The sequence below is a fragment of the Peromyscus maniculatus genome, chromosome 2 (genome assembly GCF_049852395.1).
Source record: "Peromyscus maniculatus bairdii isolate BWxNUB_F1_BW_parent chromosome 2, HU_Pman_BW_mat_3.1, whole genome shotgun sequence".
Classification (NCBI taxonomy): domain Eukaryota; kingdom Metazoa; phylum Chordata; class Mammalia; order Rodentia; family Cricetidae; genus Peromyscus; species Peromyscus maniculatus.
This window is the reverse complement of record NC_134853.1, coordinates 146,473,040-146,496,068: the sequence shown is the minus strand read 5'-3', so window position 1 is coordinate 146,496,068 and position 23,029 is coordinate 146,473,040. Positions and strand designations below refer to the sequence as shown.

Sequence of the window (23,029 nt, the reverse complement as noted above, 5' to 3'; positions counted from 1 at the left end):
GTGTCGCAGAACTTCTTGTCCTTTCCTAGTGTGTGTTCTCTCTCTCTCTCTCTCTCTCTCTCTCTCTCTCTCTCTCTCTCTCTCTCTCTCTCTCTCTCTCCCCTACCACAATATTTCTTCCTCACCCCCAGGGGTCCTCTCAGCCACCTCCTGTCCACAAAAACCACATTCCCAAAGGACTCCAGGGAGAGGACCTGCCAAGGACAGCCCTGTGGATGTGCAAAGCACTTTATGGAATCTATTGGGAAGGTCTTACGGGGCCGCGTCTGCTGCGATTCATATTCCTAAGGAGACAGTAAATCTGGCAAATTTGTGGATCATTACAACTTCCAAACAGGTGTCTAACGCCAGTTGAGTGAGATCTGAAACCAGCTCCAAATGACTGCGACTCCATTCCACCTTAGGCGGATGACAGACCGTCTACTGCCAGTAACTGAGTGAGCGAGTCGTAGCACTTCCCATAACGGGAGCCCAAATGTCTAAATTAAGGGATGCTTAGCTGTGCTTAACTGGGGCCGTCATCACCAGCGCCCTATAAACCCTCCGCCTCACAGAGATGCAGTTTATTAGCACAGCCTCCATAGATTACGTTGGCTTGTGCTCCATTAGCAAACTTCATTCCACATTAAACTGCAGTTCAATGGGATGTTTGCCAGCTCTGAAAGGCCATCTAATTGTACAAAAGCAGAGACGTGGGGATTGTTTCAGTAATTCATCCAGGCAGGGCTGACACTGCATTATCTGGAAGGCACTTTGTTCTTTTCTTGCTAATTTCCAAACTCCTACAGGCTCCCCAGCCTTCAGGACCATTCCCTACCCCATTCTCCCACCCTGATCCATTATGAGAAGAATCTGATCAGCTTCTATTGTAAATTTAATTTCAAGCAGCCAGACGCTGCCTTCTGGCACCCCAGGATGTGGCTGCTTGTGAATAGCACTAGATGAAATGTGAGATCTTGCAAGGAGATGCTCTGAACTCCTGCTGGAGAGAGGCAGGGCGTGGGGAGATGAATGGTGTCTTCCTATAGCGCAAGCTGCGCTCGGCTCACGGTGCCTACTGGCGCCTCTCCGTCAGCGATGCCAGGTGTGGCTGCCAGCGTGGTGTCATTGAGAAAGCTCCATTTTGCAGAGGAGGAAACTGAGGCTCAGATGGATTGATTTGGTTGCCCAAGGTCACAGATAAAGAAGCCTGGACACAAGCGATTCTGAAGCTGCAGTCCTTGAACATCAAGTGTCCCCAGGGTGTCTTAGCTGCAGAGGTACTGCATTGGGAATCAGAGTTCTTTGCTGGGCACAAGCATCCTGCACATCCTGAGACCTGTAGGAGCATCCTTAGCCTCAACCTGCCAGTTGCCACTGGCATCCTGCAGACACGCAATCAAAAAGATCTAGGAGGGCCAGGACTGTAGCACAGTGGTAGAGTGCTTGCCTCACATGCCTGAGGCCCTGGGTTCAATCCCGGTTACTGCCACATTTACACACACACACACACACACACACACACACACACACACACACACACACTTCCAAGCATTTTCGAGGTCCTGTGAACATCTAGATTTCCTCCAATCAAAAGCCACTTCTCTTTCTTACAACTTGGAAATTTACACTTGCATTTTCCAGCTTTTTCTGTAAATTTTAGTTTTACCTATATCGAATACAATTCAAGACAATATACACACATGGTTTTATTTAATTCTCACTGCCCACCAAGGAGAAATTAAGATAGATATGATAGGCCCATTTTATAGATGGGGACACTGAGGGCAGCGTGGAAGCAGCCTGCCAGGGCCTCACAAGGAAGGACCTGAGGCGCTTACATACTGTCCACTTGCAGGGTGAGAGCACATAGCAGAATCCAGTGAGAGGCTTGACTCTGCCTCAAGGCGTGTATATTCCAACTGGGGGTTACACCGCAGCTCATAACCCACCCCAAGGAGTGAGCAACTGCAGAAAGGTGGGTTTGAAGGGTTGGCAGTTGACTATTGATCAGGGTGTTGGAGGAATGCGGAGAAGGGAAGGGTGTATTCGGAATGCAGGGAGAGCAGTCACCGCAGAGTGCCTGCCAAGGTGCAGGCAGTAAACAGAGAGCGGCAAGTGATGCAGGTGGAGAGAAACCTGCTGCAGGCCTCTTGGTGGTTCTCCTCCACCATCAGGGTGCGAAGGGAAGGGAAAGAGGAGCATTATAGGATCCAGAACACACTGATACATTGCATGCATACAGAACACACACAGGATGCCCTGCACACACATTTCATACATACATCACACACATACACATTAGACATGCATGTGACACACCTCACACATCTAATGCTTCTTTACATAGGTATACATGGCATACCTAGGCATGCTCTATGATCTGCATATATGTTGCATGCATAAACTTGCTGCATTGCATAACACACATCCTACACCTTGATGCATGCACAATGATCAACTTCCCTGAGCACAGTGCTTTTCTCCGTGTCTTTCTATAGTGCCTGCAACTCCCTGATGGAGAAGTCTCATGGGAAAGCACAGATGAAGTGTCAGGACAGACCCAAAGACTTTCAGAAAAATGGCTGAGTTCTTAGGCCCCAGCTCTGAAGGGCAGCAAGGATGCAAACAACATTTCTGGAGCACGCAGGGATCTGCAACAGAAGGTTCACATAGAACAACCCCGGGAGGTGAGACAGTCACCTCCACGTCACAGATAAGGCTCAGAGAAGTCAGACTTGCATGACATCATACCTTTAATAAAAACAGAGATGAGGGCTGGAAATGGGATTGAGAGGGTGGGGCAGAATGCTTGCTTAGCATGTGTGAGGCCCTGGGTTCAGTCCGTAGCACTGTAATATAAACATGTAAGTATGTGTGTATGTGTGCTTATGCACGGACACACACTCACACACAAACAGCGTAAAATCTAGGCCCATCTTACTGTGAGCGTCTCCCAGGATAATGCTGCAAGAGATGACTCACCTGTTCTACTCGATGAGTGAGGAAAAACATCAGTGCACAAACAAGCTGGCCAGCCAAGTCCTGGCCAGATGGTAGGACACATTGTTCTGTACCCACATTTCACACATCACATCACACAGATTTATTAGATGTACGTGTCCTATACCGCACACCTCAAACGCATGCGTACATTGCATGCATACACATTATATACATATCCATGATATAAGATATGCATGTATATGTAACATGCATGTACGCAATGCATGTTTTCCCATGGACTGGAATTTGCTACAGGCTCATGCGACCTGCTTTCTGTCCCTGAGCTAGACACTGCTGAGTCATCTTCTGCTTACTCCCTTTTATTCCCTCCAAGTTCCCAGGAAGCTAGTAGTGACCCTTGGGACAACTACTCCTCATAACATAAAAGTCCTCATAACATAAAAGTCCATCTCCATCTCCTCTACCACAGTTCTAGGCCCGGCCTGGCAGTCTCCTGAGCATACCCCTTCCCATGTATTTCTCATATAGTATCCAGATTATGCCAAAGTCCTCATCTTGAACACTTTTGTCTGAAGGGTATCTGCAATGGAACTACAGCGGACATATTTCATGGTGGAAAACTACATACTGTCCTTCTGTCCCCCAGACAAGGACGAGGATGCCACCTTCACCACTTCACAGTGTTGTCCTGGGGCTTCTGGCCAATGCTTCCAGGCAAAACAGAAAGACTGTCCAAACTGAAAAGGCGCTAGTCAAATTGTTCTCACTCAGAGATGGGCAGAGAACTGTGCAGAGCAGTAGAGAATTCGGGAAGGTTACAGAGCACAGATCAATACGGCGAAGTCAACTGCATTCCTATGGATTAGCAAAACTAAAATCAGAAAAATTGATTCTATTCACAATGGCATCAAAAGAGCAAAAGCCTGTGAGTCATTCCTTTCAGGATGGAACACCGAGGCAACAATGAGACCCCACTCCACCTGATCTCACAGTCCCCGTGGAAGTGACCCGGGGCATGAGAGAAACACATCCGCTCTGGACGAGACCTCAGTCCCCACGCTCTGCAGCACTCAGGAACTTCCTCTAGACGACACCCTCCCAGCCAGCCAGACTCCATTAAGGGAAAGGTTAGCAGGATGTTGACAGAGAGATGCAGCTTAAAATATGCTCCGAGGAAGTCACTTTAACCACGAGCAGAGTGAAAAGCACGGGGGAAAGTAAAGAAACCTCGTACTGAAGACAGGGGAAAAAGAAGAGACAGCAACAAAGCTTAAAAATAGACAGCACTGAACATCAGAGATGAGTAAGCCCGTCAGTTACACCCCAGAAGGTGAGTGGATGAAACTTCTGCTGCTAAAGAACACAGATCCTGCTAGGAACTCTTAAAAACCCGGTAATGCTTAAGGGATAAGAGCTATCCCTAAAACAATGCCATAGATATATTAAAACAGAGGAGCTGGCAAAGATGGCCCCAATAAACGCAATCCTAAAAGGAAAAAAAAAACAGTGGCAATATTCATATTTAAGTAAAATAAAAGGCAAAAGAAATCACTAAATAAGGAACATAGTTCTTATATTGAGAAAACAAAAAAATTATCAGGAACTGGGGAGATGGCTCAGTGGCTAAGACCATATCGATCTTGCAGAGGACCAAGTTTGGTTCTCAGCACCCATGTTAGGGAACTCATATGCGCCTATAACTCCAACTCCAAGAGATCTGGCCTCCAAGGGCACCCACACTCACCTAATATGCATATAAGCACATATGCATGCCTGAACACACACACACACACACACACACACACACACACACACACACACACACTTTAAAATAAAGAATATAAGTCTTTAAAAATCATTGGGCTAGAGAGATGGTTCAGTGGGTGAGAACACTTGCTGTTGCAAACACGGTGGCCTGAGTCCGAATTCCCAGCACCGGGCTGGGCATGCCTGTGCATAAGCCTGTAACCTCAGTGCTGTAGGGGAGTGCAGACAGGAAGATCTCTGGTACTTGCTGGCTGCCATCAAGCCCCAGGTTCAATGAGAGACACAGGCTCAAATGAATGGGGCAGAGAACAACAGAGTGAAATGCCTGATGTATGCTTGACCTTTCTGCACACGGGAGTACCTACATTCACCTGTGTGCACCACACACACACACATACACACACACACACACACACACACACACACAAATGTAAAAATAAAAATATGCATAAAAATATGCATCAAAACACATAAAGCTAAAACTTATAAATAGCAGTAATAACAACAGACAAGAACAAGGCAAGCCTGAGAGCCGTCCATTGCTTACCTTGATGAATATCAATTAAACAATAAATAGGAAATTAGAAAAACCCCACAGGATTAATAACATGAATTTTCATCCTTCAATATAGAATATTTGATTTTTCCAATACTCATAGAACATTTATAAAATATGGTCCTAAAAGGAAGGGGAGGATCAACAATCCCCTAAAGTTGAAAGGCATAATCCAATCATAATGCAATAAAACTAGATCATCAGTTTTAAGAGAATAAACAAATAATACTTAAAAATTCAAGAAAAGGCCTCTAGAGTCAAGGAAAGAACAGAACTGCAATTAGAAACTCTTTCAGAAATAAGAGCTACCCATCAAAATTTACAGGATCTGGTCAAAGTTGCACTTAGGGGAAAAATGCTTCTTAATGCTTTTATTATCAAACAAGAAATAATGGGACTAATTCAATTCATGAAACCCTCAAAGAGCAACGCCAGCCTAAGGTAAGTGGAAGAAAGGAATGGATAAAGATAAAAGCAGAAATCAATATGTTAGATAATGGAGAAAGAATAAAATTGATAGTCCCAGCACTGGAGGTTTTTAAAGACCAATAAAACAGGAAAATGCTTGTCAAGACTGAGGGGTTGGAAAGGACGTGGGAGCCCATGGAGAAGCAGAGGCAGGCCCAGGCGCCATGAAGGCAGATGCGCACTGTCCTGGGCCCTTATGTGACAATGACTGATTTCTTCAACACACACAAAGACAACTCATTTGTGAATAAGAAAACCAGGAAGCCGTAACGTGAAGAAGACCCAGAAAGACCTGAGAGTCCCCACCCTGCCCCTCCCAGGGTGGCACACATCCACATTTCCTGGGTTCATTTCTCCTCCTAGCGTGAGCTCCCATGCTACCAAGGGAGCCCAGAGGTAGTGGGATCCTTCCTCCCAGCCGATGCTGCAAGACTCTGGCTGCTTCTGAAGTGAGCATCACCAACGTGGCAACATCACCAACGTGGCAAGCCAGGGGTACCACACAGCAGTAACTTACCAAAGGACGACTAGAGCCAGGTAACCAGAGTGGTGTGGCCTGTGCTCCAAAGGAACACCCTCCCTCCCAGAGGCCTCAACACCACCTGTGCCTGTGGCCTGGAAACTTATCCTAGATGCCCACACAGGACAGGTGCCACTTCCCTGTTGGTACCCGCTCCCTGCCTCCCTCAAGCTTCTTCTCCTGCCCAGCACCCACTGAGGAGATAACCCATGGCAGGCTCCACATTAGCATGTGAACTCCATGGCGACGGAGGCTTTGCTCTGATGACTGTAATGTTCCTTATCTCTCCGGTCAGCACCAGCACAACACAGATATTCACAGAATATTTGTTGAATGAATGGAAGAGGACTTTAGTCCCCATCACGAGGTTTCGCAAAACATTGCCTGTACACCACACCCCGTGCAATATCACGGCACGATGGATAAGCCCTGTTGTGCCTGGAAGAAACTACCTTACCTCTGCAGCAGCCTTCCCAGACTCACTGGCTGGAGGACTGCCCTGCACATGAGGTATGACATATTCTAGAAACATCCTCAAGCCAGCTTGGAGGGTAAGCCTGAGACAGGCGTGCTCATCCCAGACCTCCCGGCCCCCCCCACACACACACACACACGAACTTGCCTGGTTAAACCAATAACCCTTCAGCTCCCACAGAAGTTTGAAAGCCTAAGTGAGAAGGCAGACCAAAGCTTGTGATGGAGAGTGACAGGCCTCCAGGCCAATGAAACAGAAGCTGCTACTGAAGCTTTCTGCCCAGAAGTCTGCCGTTCCTATAGAGGGTGATTAAATCCATCTCCTCTCCTCCTCCTCCTCCCCCTCCTCCTCCATGACCTCCTTGTCTTAGGAGGCAACTCCATGCCACAGCTGTCAACCATCTCAGCCTGTCTATGGCTTTAGTTTCCACCCCACGTGATAGCATTAGAGAGGATGACAGCCACCCCAGAGTCTCAGTTCTGTTCCCACAGTCAAGGTACCAAATGCAAGGTCAATTTTATCAAGTATCCATGGTTCCAGACCCACGGTGCATGGCACAGCACCACCCATCACTCAACTTTCAGCCCCACAGGGCTCAGGGCCAGGTGAAAATATAAGCATTTGTCTGTGTGAGGAGGATATATCAGACAGACAGACAGACAGGCAGGCAGGTAGGCAGGCAGGCAAACAGACAGACAAAAAGACACAGATATACTTGTGCTGGCAAAATCAATGTCAGTGAAAAGACTGGAATGTCTCTATCACGCCTTCTGTTTTCTACCCAGTCTTCCCAGGTGTCTGACATGGCCTCTTCTATCAGATTCTTCAAAGTAATGGGGAGCCTTAAAGAAAGCAGAGAAGCTAGGCATGGTAGTGCCTCCTATGACCCCAGCACTCAGGAGACGGAGGCAGGAAAATTACAAGTTTGAGATACTGGGCTTCGATAGCAAGTCCTTATAACAACAACAACAACAACAACATGACAACAGCAAGCAGAGGTACTGCAGAAGGGCCCCACAAAAAGGAAGTCAGTGCCCTACAGGAGACTTGCAGAGAGGGGAGGGGCTCTCGGGGCCCCGCCCCTTCCTGAGGACTTCGAGGCAGTTAATGATGGCTGGAAGTGAGAAAGACGCATTTTCTTCAGTGGTGTAGGCACTGGTAAGGTGTCCATGCTCCTGTAAATAAGGCCTCGCCCTCACCCGGGTAAGTAACCCTAATTTAAGTCTCTGGTTCATACACATGTAAAAAGATCACGAGAGATATGAAAGTAGAAGAGGAACTAACTGGAAGACGTAAAGGGGTCAGTGGGCATAGGAGAGCGGCAAAAGAGCGGTTATACGCAAAATACTCAAAATATATACATTATTATTTGTAATTGCTGTATGCTAATAAAAACTTGAATAGTAAAGCAGAGGTCCTCTTTTCTCCAGGCTTGGCTCAGGGCCCAGCTGTTTGCACCAGGGAGTGGGGAGGATGGTACCTTGTTCGAAGGTTCTCTGCCTGGGGTGGGCCATCAAACACTGACAGGACATCGAAGTCCTCTTCCAGGGCAAAGGACTGGAAAACGAGCTGGATCCTGTGCTGGTCCTCCGCAGTGATGGTCCATGTGCAGTTGGCATAATTGGGGTAGCCATAAGGGAACCCTGGGCTCTCCACCGTCCCGTTGGGACCCTGCAGTTGGAATGTGCAGTTCTGGCCTGGAAGAGAGAGAGGAAGCAGTTAAGTGTGGCCAGAAGAACTCGAAGGAGTTTCCAAGAGGTGGAAGTACTGTGTCAAAGAACCATCAATCACTTTTCTGAATGCTTCCTATAGGCAGCCCTAGGCTTGACAGCCAGGGAGGGAAGATGGGTAGCGGTTATATTGAAGCCCTGGGACAGCTCAATTAGCTGAAAACTAATGCTCATAGTTAGTTTTAACAGGCACAACCACAACCAGGCTGCATCCTAGACCTTGCACCCAAGCCCAGGGGACCATCTCCCACGTCCTCTGTTGCCCAAAACTTCCTTTTCTCGGGTGACGGCCTCACCCCCACCCTCCCTAGAAAACACAAGCCGCCAATGCATCTGCTGTACGATGCCATCCTTCCTCCTCCGCCTAAATGGGACCACGGGAATTGCACACCTCCTGGCCCTTTAAGGACGTTTCTTGCACATGTCCTGTTGTCCCTTCTCCACCGGAGGCTTCCAATGTCAAATGTGCTCCAACTCTGTCATTCATAAACACAACCCCAGGCCACTGCTCCCGCAGCCTGTCCCTCTCCTCCCGCCCATAGCCAATTGGAATCACCGTCTGTTTCCTGGTCCTTTCCCGCGCCCAGCAGGTCTGCAGGAGAGTGGGTACAGCCAGACTGCAGAGAAGATGGGCTGGGGATATGCAGCCTATCTTCCTGCTAACTGATCTGTCTGAGCCCCTCACACTACTGCTGAAGCTCAGGCTTCACTCTGTGCTTGCCCGCCATAGGTCTGGATCGAACAGAGCTCCCAATGGACGGTAAACGAGAGGGAGGGCTGGAGGGGGTGGAGAAGTGGCATTTCTACCTGGTTTTCCAGAACTATTAGTGCTGCTGCTAGGGGAGGAGCTCTCTAGAAGCAGCCATTCTGTGGGTTCCTTCCAAACCACTGTACCCTCTTGCTCTCCTCTGAATGTTGAGCTTCCTTTCCAGGCTCCTTGATGGAGCCTCTTGTCTCTGTCTCGCCCAGAAGACATCCCATTCATGCACGGATGACATACAACTGCACAGTGCAAGCCAGTTGCCATTCCTGGACCCCAGGCCTGACAACTGCTTTGGGACGCACACCTGCTCTTCCCCTGCCTGCTGCACCTTCACTTAGGGGATGGGATGGTAGCCCCCTTACGGTTGTCTAAATAAGACAGGAAGTGACACCTTCCTCTCTTCAGCCCATGTCCAGTGTCTCTGTCCATCTCACTCCCACCCCCCTATACCAAACTCTTCCTTAGACTCCCATCTACTCATTCATGTACTCTAGTGAGGACCAATCTCTTTTCTTCTCGTTCAGAGGCATCTTTTCAACCTGGACTGCGTTGTCTCCGTCATCACTGCCTCCAACATCCCGTGGCTCCTTACTTCTCTTCAACAAGGAAAGAAGACTAATGTCTACGGGGGTGGGGGCGGTGGGGGGGGGGGAGGGGGGGTCCTCCACAGGGTTTGACGGTTTGAAATCTCTCCTTTCCTGCACTCCAGCTTTCCAGCCAAAGTCCTGCCTTCCTCAGTCCTGTGGATCTACATTTTCTCACTACACAGCCACAGGACCCAGCACTGTGCGGAAGCCATCCCACCTTCCCCTCTGTCTGCCAGCGTCACGGCGTCACAGCACACTTCCACATGCATGCCGTAAACATCAGAGCAGGAAGCATGTGGGCCACTATCTTTAAATTCTGCAGTCTTGGTAGCAGGCAGGCACACAGTCAGTTCTCAGTCAGCTCATAGTAGGCCCTTTGCGTTCAGACAGTGTTTGTCTAGACAATTCTAAGATCTCTGCCTTTAGTGACTTAACATTCACAACAGCCATATGTGGTGGACACTATTAATATCTTCACCTGCAGAGGCCGAATCAGCAGAGGGGAATTAAAGAATGGGGCAGCAGCTACCACTACTCAGTGTTGGGACTTCGCATAGGCAGGACACTTCCTATATGATGGTGACGATAAGTTGATTCAACACTAATTTTTTAAAACCACTTTGGGGATTAACTGACAAAGGACACTTAATCTCTAAAATGACCTTAATATTAAGAAATCTCTTAATACAAAGTATTCCATTAATGGGGGAAAAGTTAAGGGCTTCTGAATAAATGCTAAAGAGGCATTTAATAAAATTAGATATGTAACTCTGATTAAAATAAGCATTCAGAACAAGGCAGAACACTGCCTTCCTATTCAACAGCCCTTTGCATTGCACTTTAGGTGGAACATCCGATAGGCATCAAAAATGTGACAGAGATGTCAGCATCCTCCCTAGGACCACGTGCCTGACTGGAAGAGCTCAGGGTGCAACCCCAGAGAAACAAATGAGAAAGGAGGATGCAGAGAGATGGCTGGCAGACGGTATGTTAATATGCCTAGGAAGTCCAGAAGAATCGATTACAAAGCTATTAGAACTAAGAAGAAATTTCAGCCAAGTAACCCAGTGCAAACTATACAAAAGTCAATAAGATCCGTATGTCAGTCACAGAGGAAAGCAGGAGGCTGAAGTTCCTTCCACGGCAGCTACAGAGTGCGGGGTGTACACAGAAATAAACTCAGAGAGAAATGTGGAGGCAGATTCAGGGGTGTAGCTCATGACACCGAGCTCACCCAGGGTGAGTGAAGACCCAGGTTCTACTCTCAATGTCGTAACACAAAGAGAGAGGGGAGAGAGAAACAGAGAGGGGAAGAGCAGGAATGGATAGAGGGAGGGAGGGAGGAAGAAATGCAGGGAGAGGGGAGAGGGAGGGAGAGAAAGAAAGTGTAAGCACTTTATGGAAAGAAATTTTACCGAGGGATTTTTTTAAATTCAGAATAATTGGAGAGAAATGATGTAGTCTTGAGTGGAAAAGCCTAATCGCTGAAAGGTTAATTTATAATATTAACCTCTCAAAGAGTTATTGGAAAGTTAATTTATCCGCCTGATACAATGCTCATCAAAGGCCCAAGGGCTTGTTTTAACCCCGGGGAAATGATACCTAAATTTAACTGGAAAATAGGTTATTTGGACAATGTATTGTCTTTGAAAGGGTACAAAAATTAGTACTCTCATAATAAAGAATTCCAAATCATATCATGAATGACATGTGGATTATCTGTGGGGGAGAGGGACCTCAGTGAACAGATATAGTTAATACACACACAAAAACTGAGATAAGGAGACTTTTTTTTTTTTCTGAGACAGGGTTTCTCTGTGTAGCTTGGCACCTTTCCTGGAATTCACTCCATAGCCCAGGCTGGCCTTGAACTCACAGAGATCCGCCTGCCTCTGCCTCCCGAGTGCTGAGATTAAAGGTGTGCACCACCACTGCCCGGCTGAGGAGACATTTTTTAATCAATGAAAACAGAAAAAAATATTTTTGTAGAACAAAATAACTCTTTCAGGAAGGAATTGTCTTCCAAATTCAGATGACATATCAAAGTAAAAGGTCAACAAAGTGTTAAAAACAAAACAAAAGCCGTGTTACATTGTTTTCTACTCTCCTGGAAGATACTGTTAAGATTAACAATTTCATATAAAAGTCAGTGTATGTGTGAGTGTATATGTGCGTGTATGAGTATGTATCAGTGTGTGCAAGTGTAGTGTGTGTGTGTGTAAATGTGTATGTATGAGTATGTGTGTGAATGTGAGAGAGAGAGAGGCAGAGGAGAGAGAGTGTGTTGTGTAAAATAGACAAAATCAAAAGGAGAGAGAATGTGTTGTGTAAAATAGACAAAATCAAAAGGCACGCAAACATTGGGTTGAAGTGTAATGCCTTCAATATGAAAGAATAAGTACTGATTACTAATAACAGCACACAGAACACCATATGTGAACCTGGACAGGATATAAACAAGTTCACAAAAGAAGACAGACACCCAACTGAAAGAGTAATGAAGTAAAGCTTCCGCTTTACAGCTTTCCAAAGGGACAAGTGCCCCTCCCTGCCACAGGCACGGAGACTGCTTCATCTCTGGACCTTGAAAGCCTGGTGCAGGCCGGTGATGTCACTGATCTCTTTAGTCACTGATTGGTTCGTTCCTCTAGGCTAACCCTATCATCAGCCATGGGGCCTGGGCCGTGGACTAGACAGAGCCTCCATCCACCCATGGGAGCAATGCTTTAACAGTATTCCTTTAGGAGTACATACAGTGTTTCTGACCTATAGACCCCTCAGAGGCTTCAGCTTAAGATCTGACCTTGTTCGTGTTTAGTATAACCAGTGATACCAACATGGCCACCATCCTCACTACCGGGATGGCTGCCCCAGCTCAGACCTGCCCAATCCTGAAGACACTGACTTGGAATCTAGCAATCATCTTTCCTACTATAAAGAGAAGCAGAGGGGCTGAGAACACGGACCCTGAGAACACTTCTGATGTAATCCATGTGATGAGACAAGAAGAGTGAAAGAGACAGAGTCATAAGACAGAGACAGTGGAGGAAGAGACCCAGAGGGCAGCTCCTAGAGAAGCGGACAGAACGTGGAGGATGTCACCAAGAGACTATGATGAGAGTCTTGGATGAGGTCACTCAGTTGGATATCTAAATGGTCCCTCTGGAAGTAAGATCCTGTAGCTTGAGAGCTCAGTACTGGCCCTGGCACATCCCTAGTGCCCGGAATTCAATCAGCACTTACGGTGAAGATACACCAATTACAGCAAAGGTGAGCAGGAAGGGGTGAGCAGGGTGAGCAGAGGCTGGGCTCTTCCAGGCAGAGGCAGGCAGGACTGGCTGGCGAGAGGGCGCAAGGCCACCGTATGTGAAATAATAACATACATTTTGCTCTTTGTAGAGCACTTGAAAAATACAGGCAAGGTTTAAAAGGATGAAATGATTTTAATCTCACATTCCTTTCAGAGGCAATGGTTATTAATATTTTCATTTTCTAGATTCGTCCATGCACAGTTAAAATTGTTTAGAAAATACCATACATACCCTTTGGAGGACTCTGAAGTAAATTATTCTTTAACCTTAGATTACAAAAGGCAGTGTCTACTTATAATACACACAGAAACTCAGTTATAAATAAGTTTGTTTACAGCCTCATTTCTTTAGGCCTCTCATGTTGTACAGATTGAGCTAGAAAGACGCCCTGTATTGCCTCTCTTAAGCACCAACCAGTTATCCAGATCAGCATCCAGGACGGTGGCCCACCCACCCCCACCCCTGCCCTGAGCCTCTGCGCCCCCTCCTCCCTCATACAAGCATATGGACACATTTTGGGAGAAATTTTTATGATTTTGTTTTTAAAATGAGATTGTGAGTTAGCTCATTTCTCCGCAACTTGCTTCCCAACTTAACAATACATTGGGGACATCTTTTGGGTCAGTAGCTACAGATCTAACTTATTTTTTAAATAAATGTATAATATTGCCCGGCATAGACGTATCTCAATGTATTCAGCCGTTCCTCTGTGTATGGTCATTTGGGTCATTTCTTGGTTTTCCTTTGTAACAATTCAGTAAACACAACATGAGTTTTTTTCCCCCCAAGATACCGAAACTGCTCATAAACTGCATTTTAAGAGGATGCCCAACGTCCCAGAGTATGGTTATCCTAGAATTTATTCAAGCATTCTATTGTCAACCATCTAAATTGCTTCTGGATCTTTTCTTTTTTTAATCCTGTTTATAAATACGACCTGGACCAGAGCAAGGTCTGGTGACAGGATGCCAGTCGGTGCAGTGGAAAATGGGCTTCCATGGCCAGAGGCCCAGAATGAACGTCCATTTATTCAGTCACTGCACCCAGCTTTGCTGTCTGCTGGGCCACTGTAAATACAGGCTGACTGACTTCTGCAGCAGGCACTGTTGGGCACGGTTAGAAAGGGATGAAAGTGGGGTTCATTTGGAAGTTTCCCTGAAATCAAACGGATGTCAGTGAGTTGAGAAAGTTAAAACCCAGTACACGTGCTGCAGCCAGAGATGCTGATGACATGGAAGCCTGGGCTCACATGGCCAGGTGCCCTGTCATGTCTTGGGGATGGGGATGGAAAAACCATGAGGGCCCCTTGCATCTTCTCTCTTCCAGTAACCACAATGGTCCTCTACACCCTGGGGCTCTGGCTAATACAGTTACCCTACAAAGCCAAGACTCACAAATAACACCAGAGAACTGGATAGGAAGTTTTTTTTTTTAATTTATTTGTTTTTACATTATTTCTCTATGACAAACCTTCAAACATTCAGGTTACTGTGTCAAAGAGGATAAACACCCCTGAGGCTTTGAGTCTAGATTGCCAAAATATCTTTTAGAATGTGTGTGCCAATTAACATTCTCACAGCTGTGTCTACAAATGCCTGTCTCAAGGCTTCTTCACCATGATTGTGAATTGTCTTACTGAGGTTTCGCCAGTTTGATTGACTCAGAACCTATATCTATTTTTTTCCTTTGAATGTCTACACCTGCACATGTGTATGTGTGTGTGTGTGAGGGGGGGGGTTTCTATGATGTTTGTACACAGTTGGACACACCCATGAACAAATGTGTGGAGGCCAGATAAGGACATCAGCAATCTGCTTACCACTCTCCACCTCATTCATTTGAGGCAGGGTCTCTCCCTGAAGCTGGAGCTAAGCCTGTGGACAGCAAGCCCCAATGCTCCTCCTATCTCTACCTTCTATGGTGCTGGAGTTAGGGACTCATGTATAACCATGTCTGGCTTTTTACATGAATGCAATGGACTTGAACTTAAGTTACAAGTGTTCTTATCCACTAAGTTATCTCTCCAATCCTTCTTTTCTTTTTCCTCCTTTCTCCTCCCTCTCCCCCTTTCCTCCCCCTTTTCCTCCTCCTTCATTACTTCTCATTCTTTTTTATTTTAGGGAGACTGAGTCTCCCTCTGTAACCCAGGCTGGCTTGGAACTCAAGATTCCCCTGCCTTCATTGGTATTGTAGACACACACCATTATATAACACTTCACCTTTTCTTAATCATTTTAATTCTTCCCCTTGGGAGTTACCTATCTGATGAAATCCTTGGCTCATTTTTCATTATAATTCTTCTAGTGATTTACATATTTATATAGCATGTATATTACATGTAAATCCTTTCTGCATCCCATGTGCCTTTTAATCTTATTACATTTGACATAGAAGTGCTCTGCATGGTTCACACTCAGTTCTTGCATCAGGCTTCGCTGCTTCCTGTCGGTTTGCACTCGCCCTATAGAATCAAGCTTCTCATCTCCTGTCGTGTTTGTTACCAGTGTTGTTTTCCGCCTGGTTGTGGGCCTTTGCTTTTGCTTAGATTCCTCACACAGATTAGAACACTCAGCTCTTAGGAGCGGCCGGCCGCACTTATCTCTCTCATTCTCAGGAACCGTCTTCCTTTATTTACAATGACAAAGATGCTTAGCCAGGAATCTGTTTGTTAGCTGCTCATCCCAGTCAGCAGAAAAAAAAAAAAAAAAAAAAAGACAAAGTCCTTCCCTGGCCCCCAGAGCCTAAGGTACCTACTGCCTGCTTCCTCTTCTCCTCTCTCCTGACCACCAGCCTACAGCATGCTGCTGTGCATCAGGGATGCACCCACAGTCCATCACATGCCCTCCTCATGTCCCTTGCAAGTTCTGTCCCCTTGACCCACAAACCTCTCGCTTCGGTAGCAGGTCTGACTCACACTTTCGTTTTTCTCGGGAGTTCTAGCAGGTGTCACACCTTCAGAGGTCACCATGAGTGAAGTCCAGGCCTCACTCTTCTACGCCCATGATTCCAGCATAAGTACCCCTGACTTGTGTATTGTAACAATATGCATGGCCACTCAGCCTCCAAAAGTGCCCCCTCCATGACAGCAGGGCCCTATTTAGTCTCTGCAGTTTATCTGGCCCCCCAAGCCTGCACCTGGCCCTTAGCAGATGCTCAGAGGGGCTGAATGAATGAATGAATGAATACTAATTGCCCACCCAGCACACGGACTATTCCTCTAACTGCAGGCACTTAAAGCTTCATTACCTCCTCCAGAAGCCTGCTCGGAATTCTCAAAGCATTCTCAAGTACCCTGTTGCCCGTTCATCACTCATTCTGAACACTCTTGCTTCCACCAAAGGTGATATAATGGCATGTGTATGTGGCTGTCTTCATCAGGAGGCTCCTGGATACTGTGTTCAGATTGTCTCTCTAGTACGCAATCCAATAACTGACTGTAGAGGAAACTCAGCACATAGCTTTTCAGTAGATGATGAAGTAAGATGAATGAATCTTATTATAACGTTCAGAAAATACCCACCGACTTCACTGGACTATATGGGTCATTTGGGAGGTGGCTTAATGAACAGGTAACAGGGATAGAATTTAGGAGCAAAAGCCTTGGATTTAAATGCCATGTTTGCCACTTAATAGCATATGGGCTATTTATGCAAACTCTTGAAGGCTTAGTTTCAGCTCTTTAAAAACGAATGCCATGAGCTGGTGGGATGGCTGAGCGACAGAAGGGCTTGGCATACAAGCCTGGCGACCAGAATTTGATCCTCGGAACCCATGGTGGAAGGAGAGAACTGACTCCCAGAGGTCGACCTCTGATCTCCCCATGCACTGTGACACATGTACATGCATGGATGCACAGACAAACCTTAACAAGTAACACTTAAAGAAATAAACGAAATGAAAATCCACTTCTGTGATGGCCGGACAGACAGATGGGGTAACACCAGCTACATTGCTAATCTTTCAGTACAGTACTTGGAACACAATAAGTGATCAATAGATACAAGCCAACCCTTGAGGGAGATTTGTACCAATCTTTATGTAAGTCCTACCCCTTCTTGTTATGGTTATACCCAGGAAATTAATACACTTTTTGTTGCTCTAGCAAATAACATTTTTCCTAATTTCTCTAACTGTTATTACCAATACACAGAAAGAAAATCCATTGATTTTTTTTTACATATTCACCTCACATTCAACCAGGTTCTGAATTCTAACATTTCGCTCAGTTGATTCCCTTAGGTGCTATAGGTACACAACCGTATTGTCTACAAATAATGATAATTTTTGAGGAGATAGCTCTTTTGAGAAATTTGGCAGGAAAATTCAATTCAATTCTGTAAATATTTATTGACTGATAAGGTCAATTTTGGACAAATTTAGTTGGAGATACCAGTGGGACACGCAGGCGGAGATGGCCAGAAGGCAATTAGGCTGGTGAACTGGTGTCTGGGAGTGCAGTCTGGGCTGGTGATATGGATTTGTCAAAGCCTTGCAATTAATGAACCTGCCTGAAGAGGAATTGCAGGAGATGGTGGCAGATGCTGGATAAATCATCATGACCAAAGGTGTCCCACTGGCCACATGGACACCACTAAACACCTCTGGTACACCACTGGCCACTGGCCCATCTCTATGATGCTTCTTGGCAGGGCATCTTGAATGCAGATGGCAGAGGCTGGGCCCAGCAGCATCATTGGCTTTTCAATAACCCCTGAAGAAAGGACCAAGAACTCCTTGGCATCAGAGATGCTGAGAGCCAGCTTAACTCCTCTCACGGTGCCTCGTGTGTTTCCATACAGAATCCTCCCCGTCAACTCCCCAGGGCCTCTCGGGCCTCCACAGTTCTAGGTCCTTTGCCTGGTGTATCCCCATTGCTGTATCTAATTCCCTCTTCCATGCTCAGTCTAGAGCCCACCTCCCCCAGAGCCTTCCTAGTGTGTGACTGGCAGATAAAGGACCCTCCCCTCTCCCCCAGCCTTGTTTACAATCTAACTTCACCCACACAGCTCCATCTTTTCAACCCCAATCATTTCTCAATCCAACCCAATCTTCCTTCGCCCTGAACACTGCACAGAAATCAGTTTCATCCACTTGCTTAGGCCCCTCTTGGTCTAAGTCAGAGTCCCATGGTTTATTCTTCATCTTGCTTAGTTGCTTGGGGTTATCTTCACCTCGTCCACCTAACTCACGGTTCCACACCAGTTCATATGGCAACCTCACTAGGTCCAGGGTGGAACAATTCTCCCTTCCCATTGGCCCTGAGGGGGGCTGCTCTCTTCTCTCTAGGGCTTGTTAGCAATAAATACTGGAGTAATGTGGGTAGTATGAGTAACGAGCACCAACTTCAGTATTTCCAGAACTCTGCTGGGCTGCTTCCTGTGTGCCTCACCTGATGGGCACACCCAAGTCTAACTCTCCTCACTGTCAGAGCTCTGGAATGTATCAGTGAGGCCCAGTTCAGTCAAGAGAAACAACATATGCCAATGAGCTAAGTCTCCTACGAGAGGATCACAGGTTGACAGTCATTAGGCTATCTGCCAGGATGAAGAGGTCCTATGAAAGACATGTTGTAAACATCCCTGTCTTCCCTAGGTCCCATCAGGGCAGGGCTAGAGTTTACAGCCAGTGCTTTGAGAGAGAGAAAACCTCAAAGGCCAGATTTGAGGAAGATGATAGCCAGCATCCAGCACACTGTCTGGCACCCAGCAGCACCTTGCATATAAGTTCACAAGGTGCATCTAAGTTCACAAGGTCACGTCCGATTGCCCTGCAGCCACTGAGCAATTTCAGCATACTTGCCCTCTGTGATCCCAGTGCTTTTAATGAAGTTGTAGGCATTTCCCCCCCAGCAGATGTAATAATCAGAGGTGTCCAAGCTGACTGAGCAGCTAGCCCAGTGGTTCTCAATCTCAGCACTATGGACGTTTTTAAATAGTCTGGGGGGAGGAGCTTAGTCCTTCCTCAAATGTGATATGTCATGCGGTGTTGACTCCCATGGGAAGCCTTACCCTTTCTGAGGACTGGATGGGGAGGAAGGGGTAGAAAGGAGGTGAGGGGGAGGGGGAGGAGAGGAGGAGGGGAAACTGTGGATGGTATGTAAAATAAATTTTAAATATTTATTAATAATAAAAAAAAAAGAGTCTTTGCTGTGGGGTCTTCTCTGGGCATGAAGAAAGCTTAGCAATGCCAGTGGCCTCTATCCACTGGACAACCCAGATACCACCTCCCACTTACAACAACCAAAAACCGCTTCAGAATTGACAAGTGTGCACTCCCCACCCCCACCCGTGAAGATTGGGGAATCACACCCAGTTGAGAACTGTTCTAACTTCCCACATTTTTTATTCACTTCAGGGGATTTTCTTCACTTTTTTTTGTACCAAGGTTCCCTTGAGCAGCCTGGTGACCAATTTGCAAATGATGTCTTCAAATCTGTAGGGGGAAAAATATAAAGAATTGCAAAAGGCAACCGGTTATGCTGAAATACAGTTTTCAAAACTATTTTGAGATTCTGTGGTACAGTACTGGAGGCCTGCGCTTGCCCATGCCCTCACGGCCACCAGGATCTAGCAGCAGAACTGACAACAGCTGTCATTTGAAGCACGCTATGGTTTTAGCAACTGTAATATTTTATGGAAATAACCTGTGATCATATCAGGGGCAAATTCACAGGTGCAGCTAACCCTGGAGTGCTTTGCTGCCTGTGTCCATGATTGATAGGAACGCTAAGTTTCAAATAAAGATGTAATTTCCCCCATCCAAGTTAGGAACTCCCCCGGTCCCAGTGAGCATCTCAGAGGCCCGAGCTAAATTCAATCTTTCATTCAGCAGGATTGGGGAGGGCTGCTTTGTTCCAGGCAGCTCTGGTGCCAGGCAGAGCTGGAGGGCAGTCGGAGCAGGGAAGAAGGGAGGCAGATCGTGCAGTGGCCCCTTGCAAGGGCTATTACACCTCTGACCTTGTCACCTCAAGGTGAGGGCCTTGAGTTCTTCAAGGTTTAAAAACACATTCAATGAAATTACATCATTTGAAGAAAAATGGATGGAGCTGGAGACCATTGTGTTGAGCAGAAAAGCCAGGCAGACAAATATCATGTGTTTTCAAAATCTTATATATGAAATTTAGATTGAAAAAAAATTACATGAAGAGCTGATAAAGGCCTTGCTGTTGCAAGCATGAGGACTTGAGTTCATATCCCTGAGTTGATGATGATGATGATGATGATGATGATGATGATGATGATGACAACACCTGATGCTTCTGCATGTGTCTGTAATCCTAGTGCTGGAGGAAGACAGGTGACTCCCAGGGACTCTATGTAGATAAACCAGCAAGCTCTGGGTTCAGGGAGAGACCCTGTCTCAAAAAAACTAACGGGCAGAGTGAGTGATAGAAGAACATGTCTGATGTTGACCTCTGACCTCCACCTGTGCAAATACAAGCAGATTCATCCCCTTCCATACATGTACTCCTCGATATCCTTAACAACACATCACACACACACACACACACACACACACACACACACACACACACACACACACAAACCTTAAAAAAGCCATGAAAGTAAGAAAGTGACAGGGAGACTATTTGAGAAGACAAAGGGGACAAGGAGGGAGAAGCAGAAGGAAGGACATGTAAGTGGAATGGAGTGGGGGCTGAGTGTGACTAAAGTGTACAACACACACATGTGACAGTGTTACAACGAAACCGTTATTTTGCACTGTTAACATATGTCGAGGAAAGAGGGGCGTGGGAAGACTTTGGGGTCAAACCGGTAGCTGTACAAGAACTGGGATTCAAACCCAGACCAGCAAAGGCAAAGCTCAGGCTGTCCCACCCCACTGCCCCTTCCCCCTTGGCTGCCTCCAAGGACTTCAGTCACTGCCTGGGGAGGACAAGCCCCCAAAGCCACAATTCTGTGTTCTGCGCCACAGGTCAGGCTTAGGATTTACTAGAAAGAGCTGAGCCCAGTCATGGTGCTTCAGGGACACAGAAACCAACCAGGGGTCCTTCTTTCTTTCAACCAGAGGACGAGGCCAACAAAGGCAGGAGACAATGCACGCCAGGAGGGACGAGGCAGCAAGCCCAGCCCTGGACCACAACCAATTGCTCTGTGGGAATAATCCCAAGCCACTCAGCTTCCTAATTCTACCTCCAGGCTCTCAGATTCTCTTGGACACATTGAACATGGAAGCCACCGCTGTGGACTAAATACGATTTTCCCCGCCTGGCTGTCCAGATGCGGCTTGTTTTCATGTTCATCAGCTGCCACCAGCCAGGAGCTGTTCTCTGCTGGGGAATCCTGGATTCCAGACAGCATGGGCATCTCTTCTCTGCTGGTGGCAGACTCTCGCTGACTGGGTTATGCCATGTCCCTGGCTGCACTAACCCAAGGACCAAGAGTGTCTGGGGAACAGGTATCTTTGCCAGTCTGGGACTGCTCCTTAATGGATCTTTCATAATCAAAGCAGGGAACTATCACTGAGTTGTCCAAATCTGAAAAGATCCTTGAGCTGTGGTTTTGGCCCAGGGGAGAAAGGCCAAGCAGGACAACCAACACCCTAGGCTTAATTCATCCCATTTCCTCATCTGAAGAATAGTGTTAGGTACTCGATGTATGACCTGGGCATGACCTCTGCGCTCTTGGAATTTAGAGTCTAGTCAGAGGTCATTCTGTGGTTTTCTTTTTTTTTTTTTTCCTGTGCCAAGTGCTGTTGTTGTGTTATGCATTTTACATATAGCAATCCATTTCATACATCCTCATAACTGCATTAAATGGGCACTATTATTATAATTCCCATTTCACAGATAAGAAAACTGAAATCCAGAAAGACTGGGTGACTTTCCCAAGATTGGTAGCTAAGGAGTTATAGAAGCAGAAATCAACCTTAAGCAATCTGAGGCAAAATTCTACCTCCTTACCTATTACTCCATCATTCATGAATGGATGGATGGATAGATGGATGGATGGATGGATGGATGGATGGATGGACAGACGGAAGGAAGGAAGAAGTGAGACAGACACTTATTTTGGATGATATAGAAGCTTAACCTCTTCCTGGAGCACTCTCAGCACACCCTTGGCTTAAGGACCTCTTTCCTCAGCTATCAATCATGTCAGACACAACCCCCAGGCTTCTGCCAACTGCCTGTCATTTGGGGCATGAGCCCACAACAGCAAGTTCTCACAGAGCATCCCAGGGGAAACCACACAGAGGAAGCCGTACGCATGGGACTTCCCAGGAGGAAAATAAGAAAATAGCAACAGTAATTTGGCAAACAGAAACCAAGTGACGAAAGTGTGAAACCACAGTGGGTTCACAACCACATCCCCAGCCGGGCTGTGCGCTTCACGGCGCTCGATTTGTATCTGCTGAATGAACAGATTACTCTGCGGTCATCACCTGTGCCTTCATCGACTTATTTTGGATCTCCATTTGCCGCTTTATCCATGAAAAACCATGGACACTAATCGGCCTGATCTTTTCATAGTGGAAGTGGCCTCAGTACAAAGAGAAGTAGACCAGTCAGCCCTTTGCCTGCATGAGAATCAGGCCAGTGGGTAAAGACACTTGGACCCGAGCCTGACAGGCTGAGTTCAAAATCCCTGGGACCTACATGTTGGAAGGAGAGAATTGAGTCCTACAAGTTGCCCTCTGACTCCCCCAAACATACAATGGCACATATGTGCTCATGAGTGCATGCAAGTGAACACACAAACACTAAACAAATAAAATAAAAAGTTGTTGATTTAAACAAATGGCGAAGCCAGGGGTGGTGGCCCACGCCTTCAGTCCCAGCACTGGGAAGGCAGAGGCAGGCGGATCTCTGTGAGTTTGAGGCCAGCCTGGACTACAAAGCGAGTTCCAGGACAGCTAGGACTGTTACATAGAGAAATCCTATCT

The 23,029-nt window shown here is 46.6% G+C and overlaps 1 protein-coding gene across 5 annotated transcripts in view; it reads right to left on the bottom strand.

The window, feature by feature from the left end:
• Positions 1-23,029, bottom strand: part of Csmd2 (CUB and Sushi multiple domains 2) — a 576,074-nt gene that overhangs the window by 501,763 nt on the left and 51,282 nt on the right. For all 5 annotated transcript variants that reach the window (XM_042271897.2, XM_042271900.2, XM_042271904.2 and 2 more), the window contains exon 2: positions 8,213-8,429. In XM_042271897.2, coding sequence (XP_042127831.1) covers positions 8,213-8,429 — 217 coding nt within the window. The remainder of the gene's footprint in view (positions 1-8,212; positions 8,430-23,029) is intronic.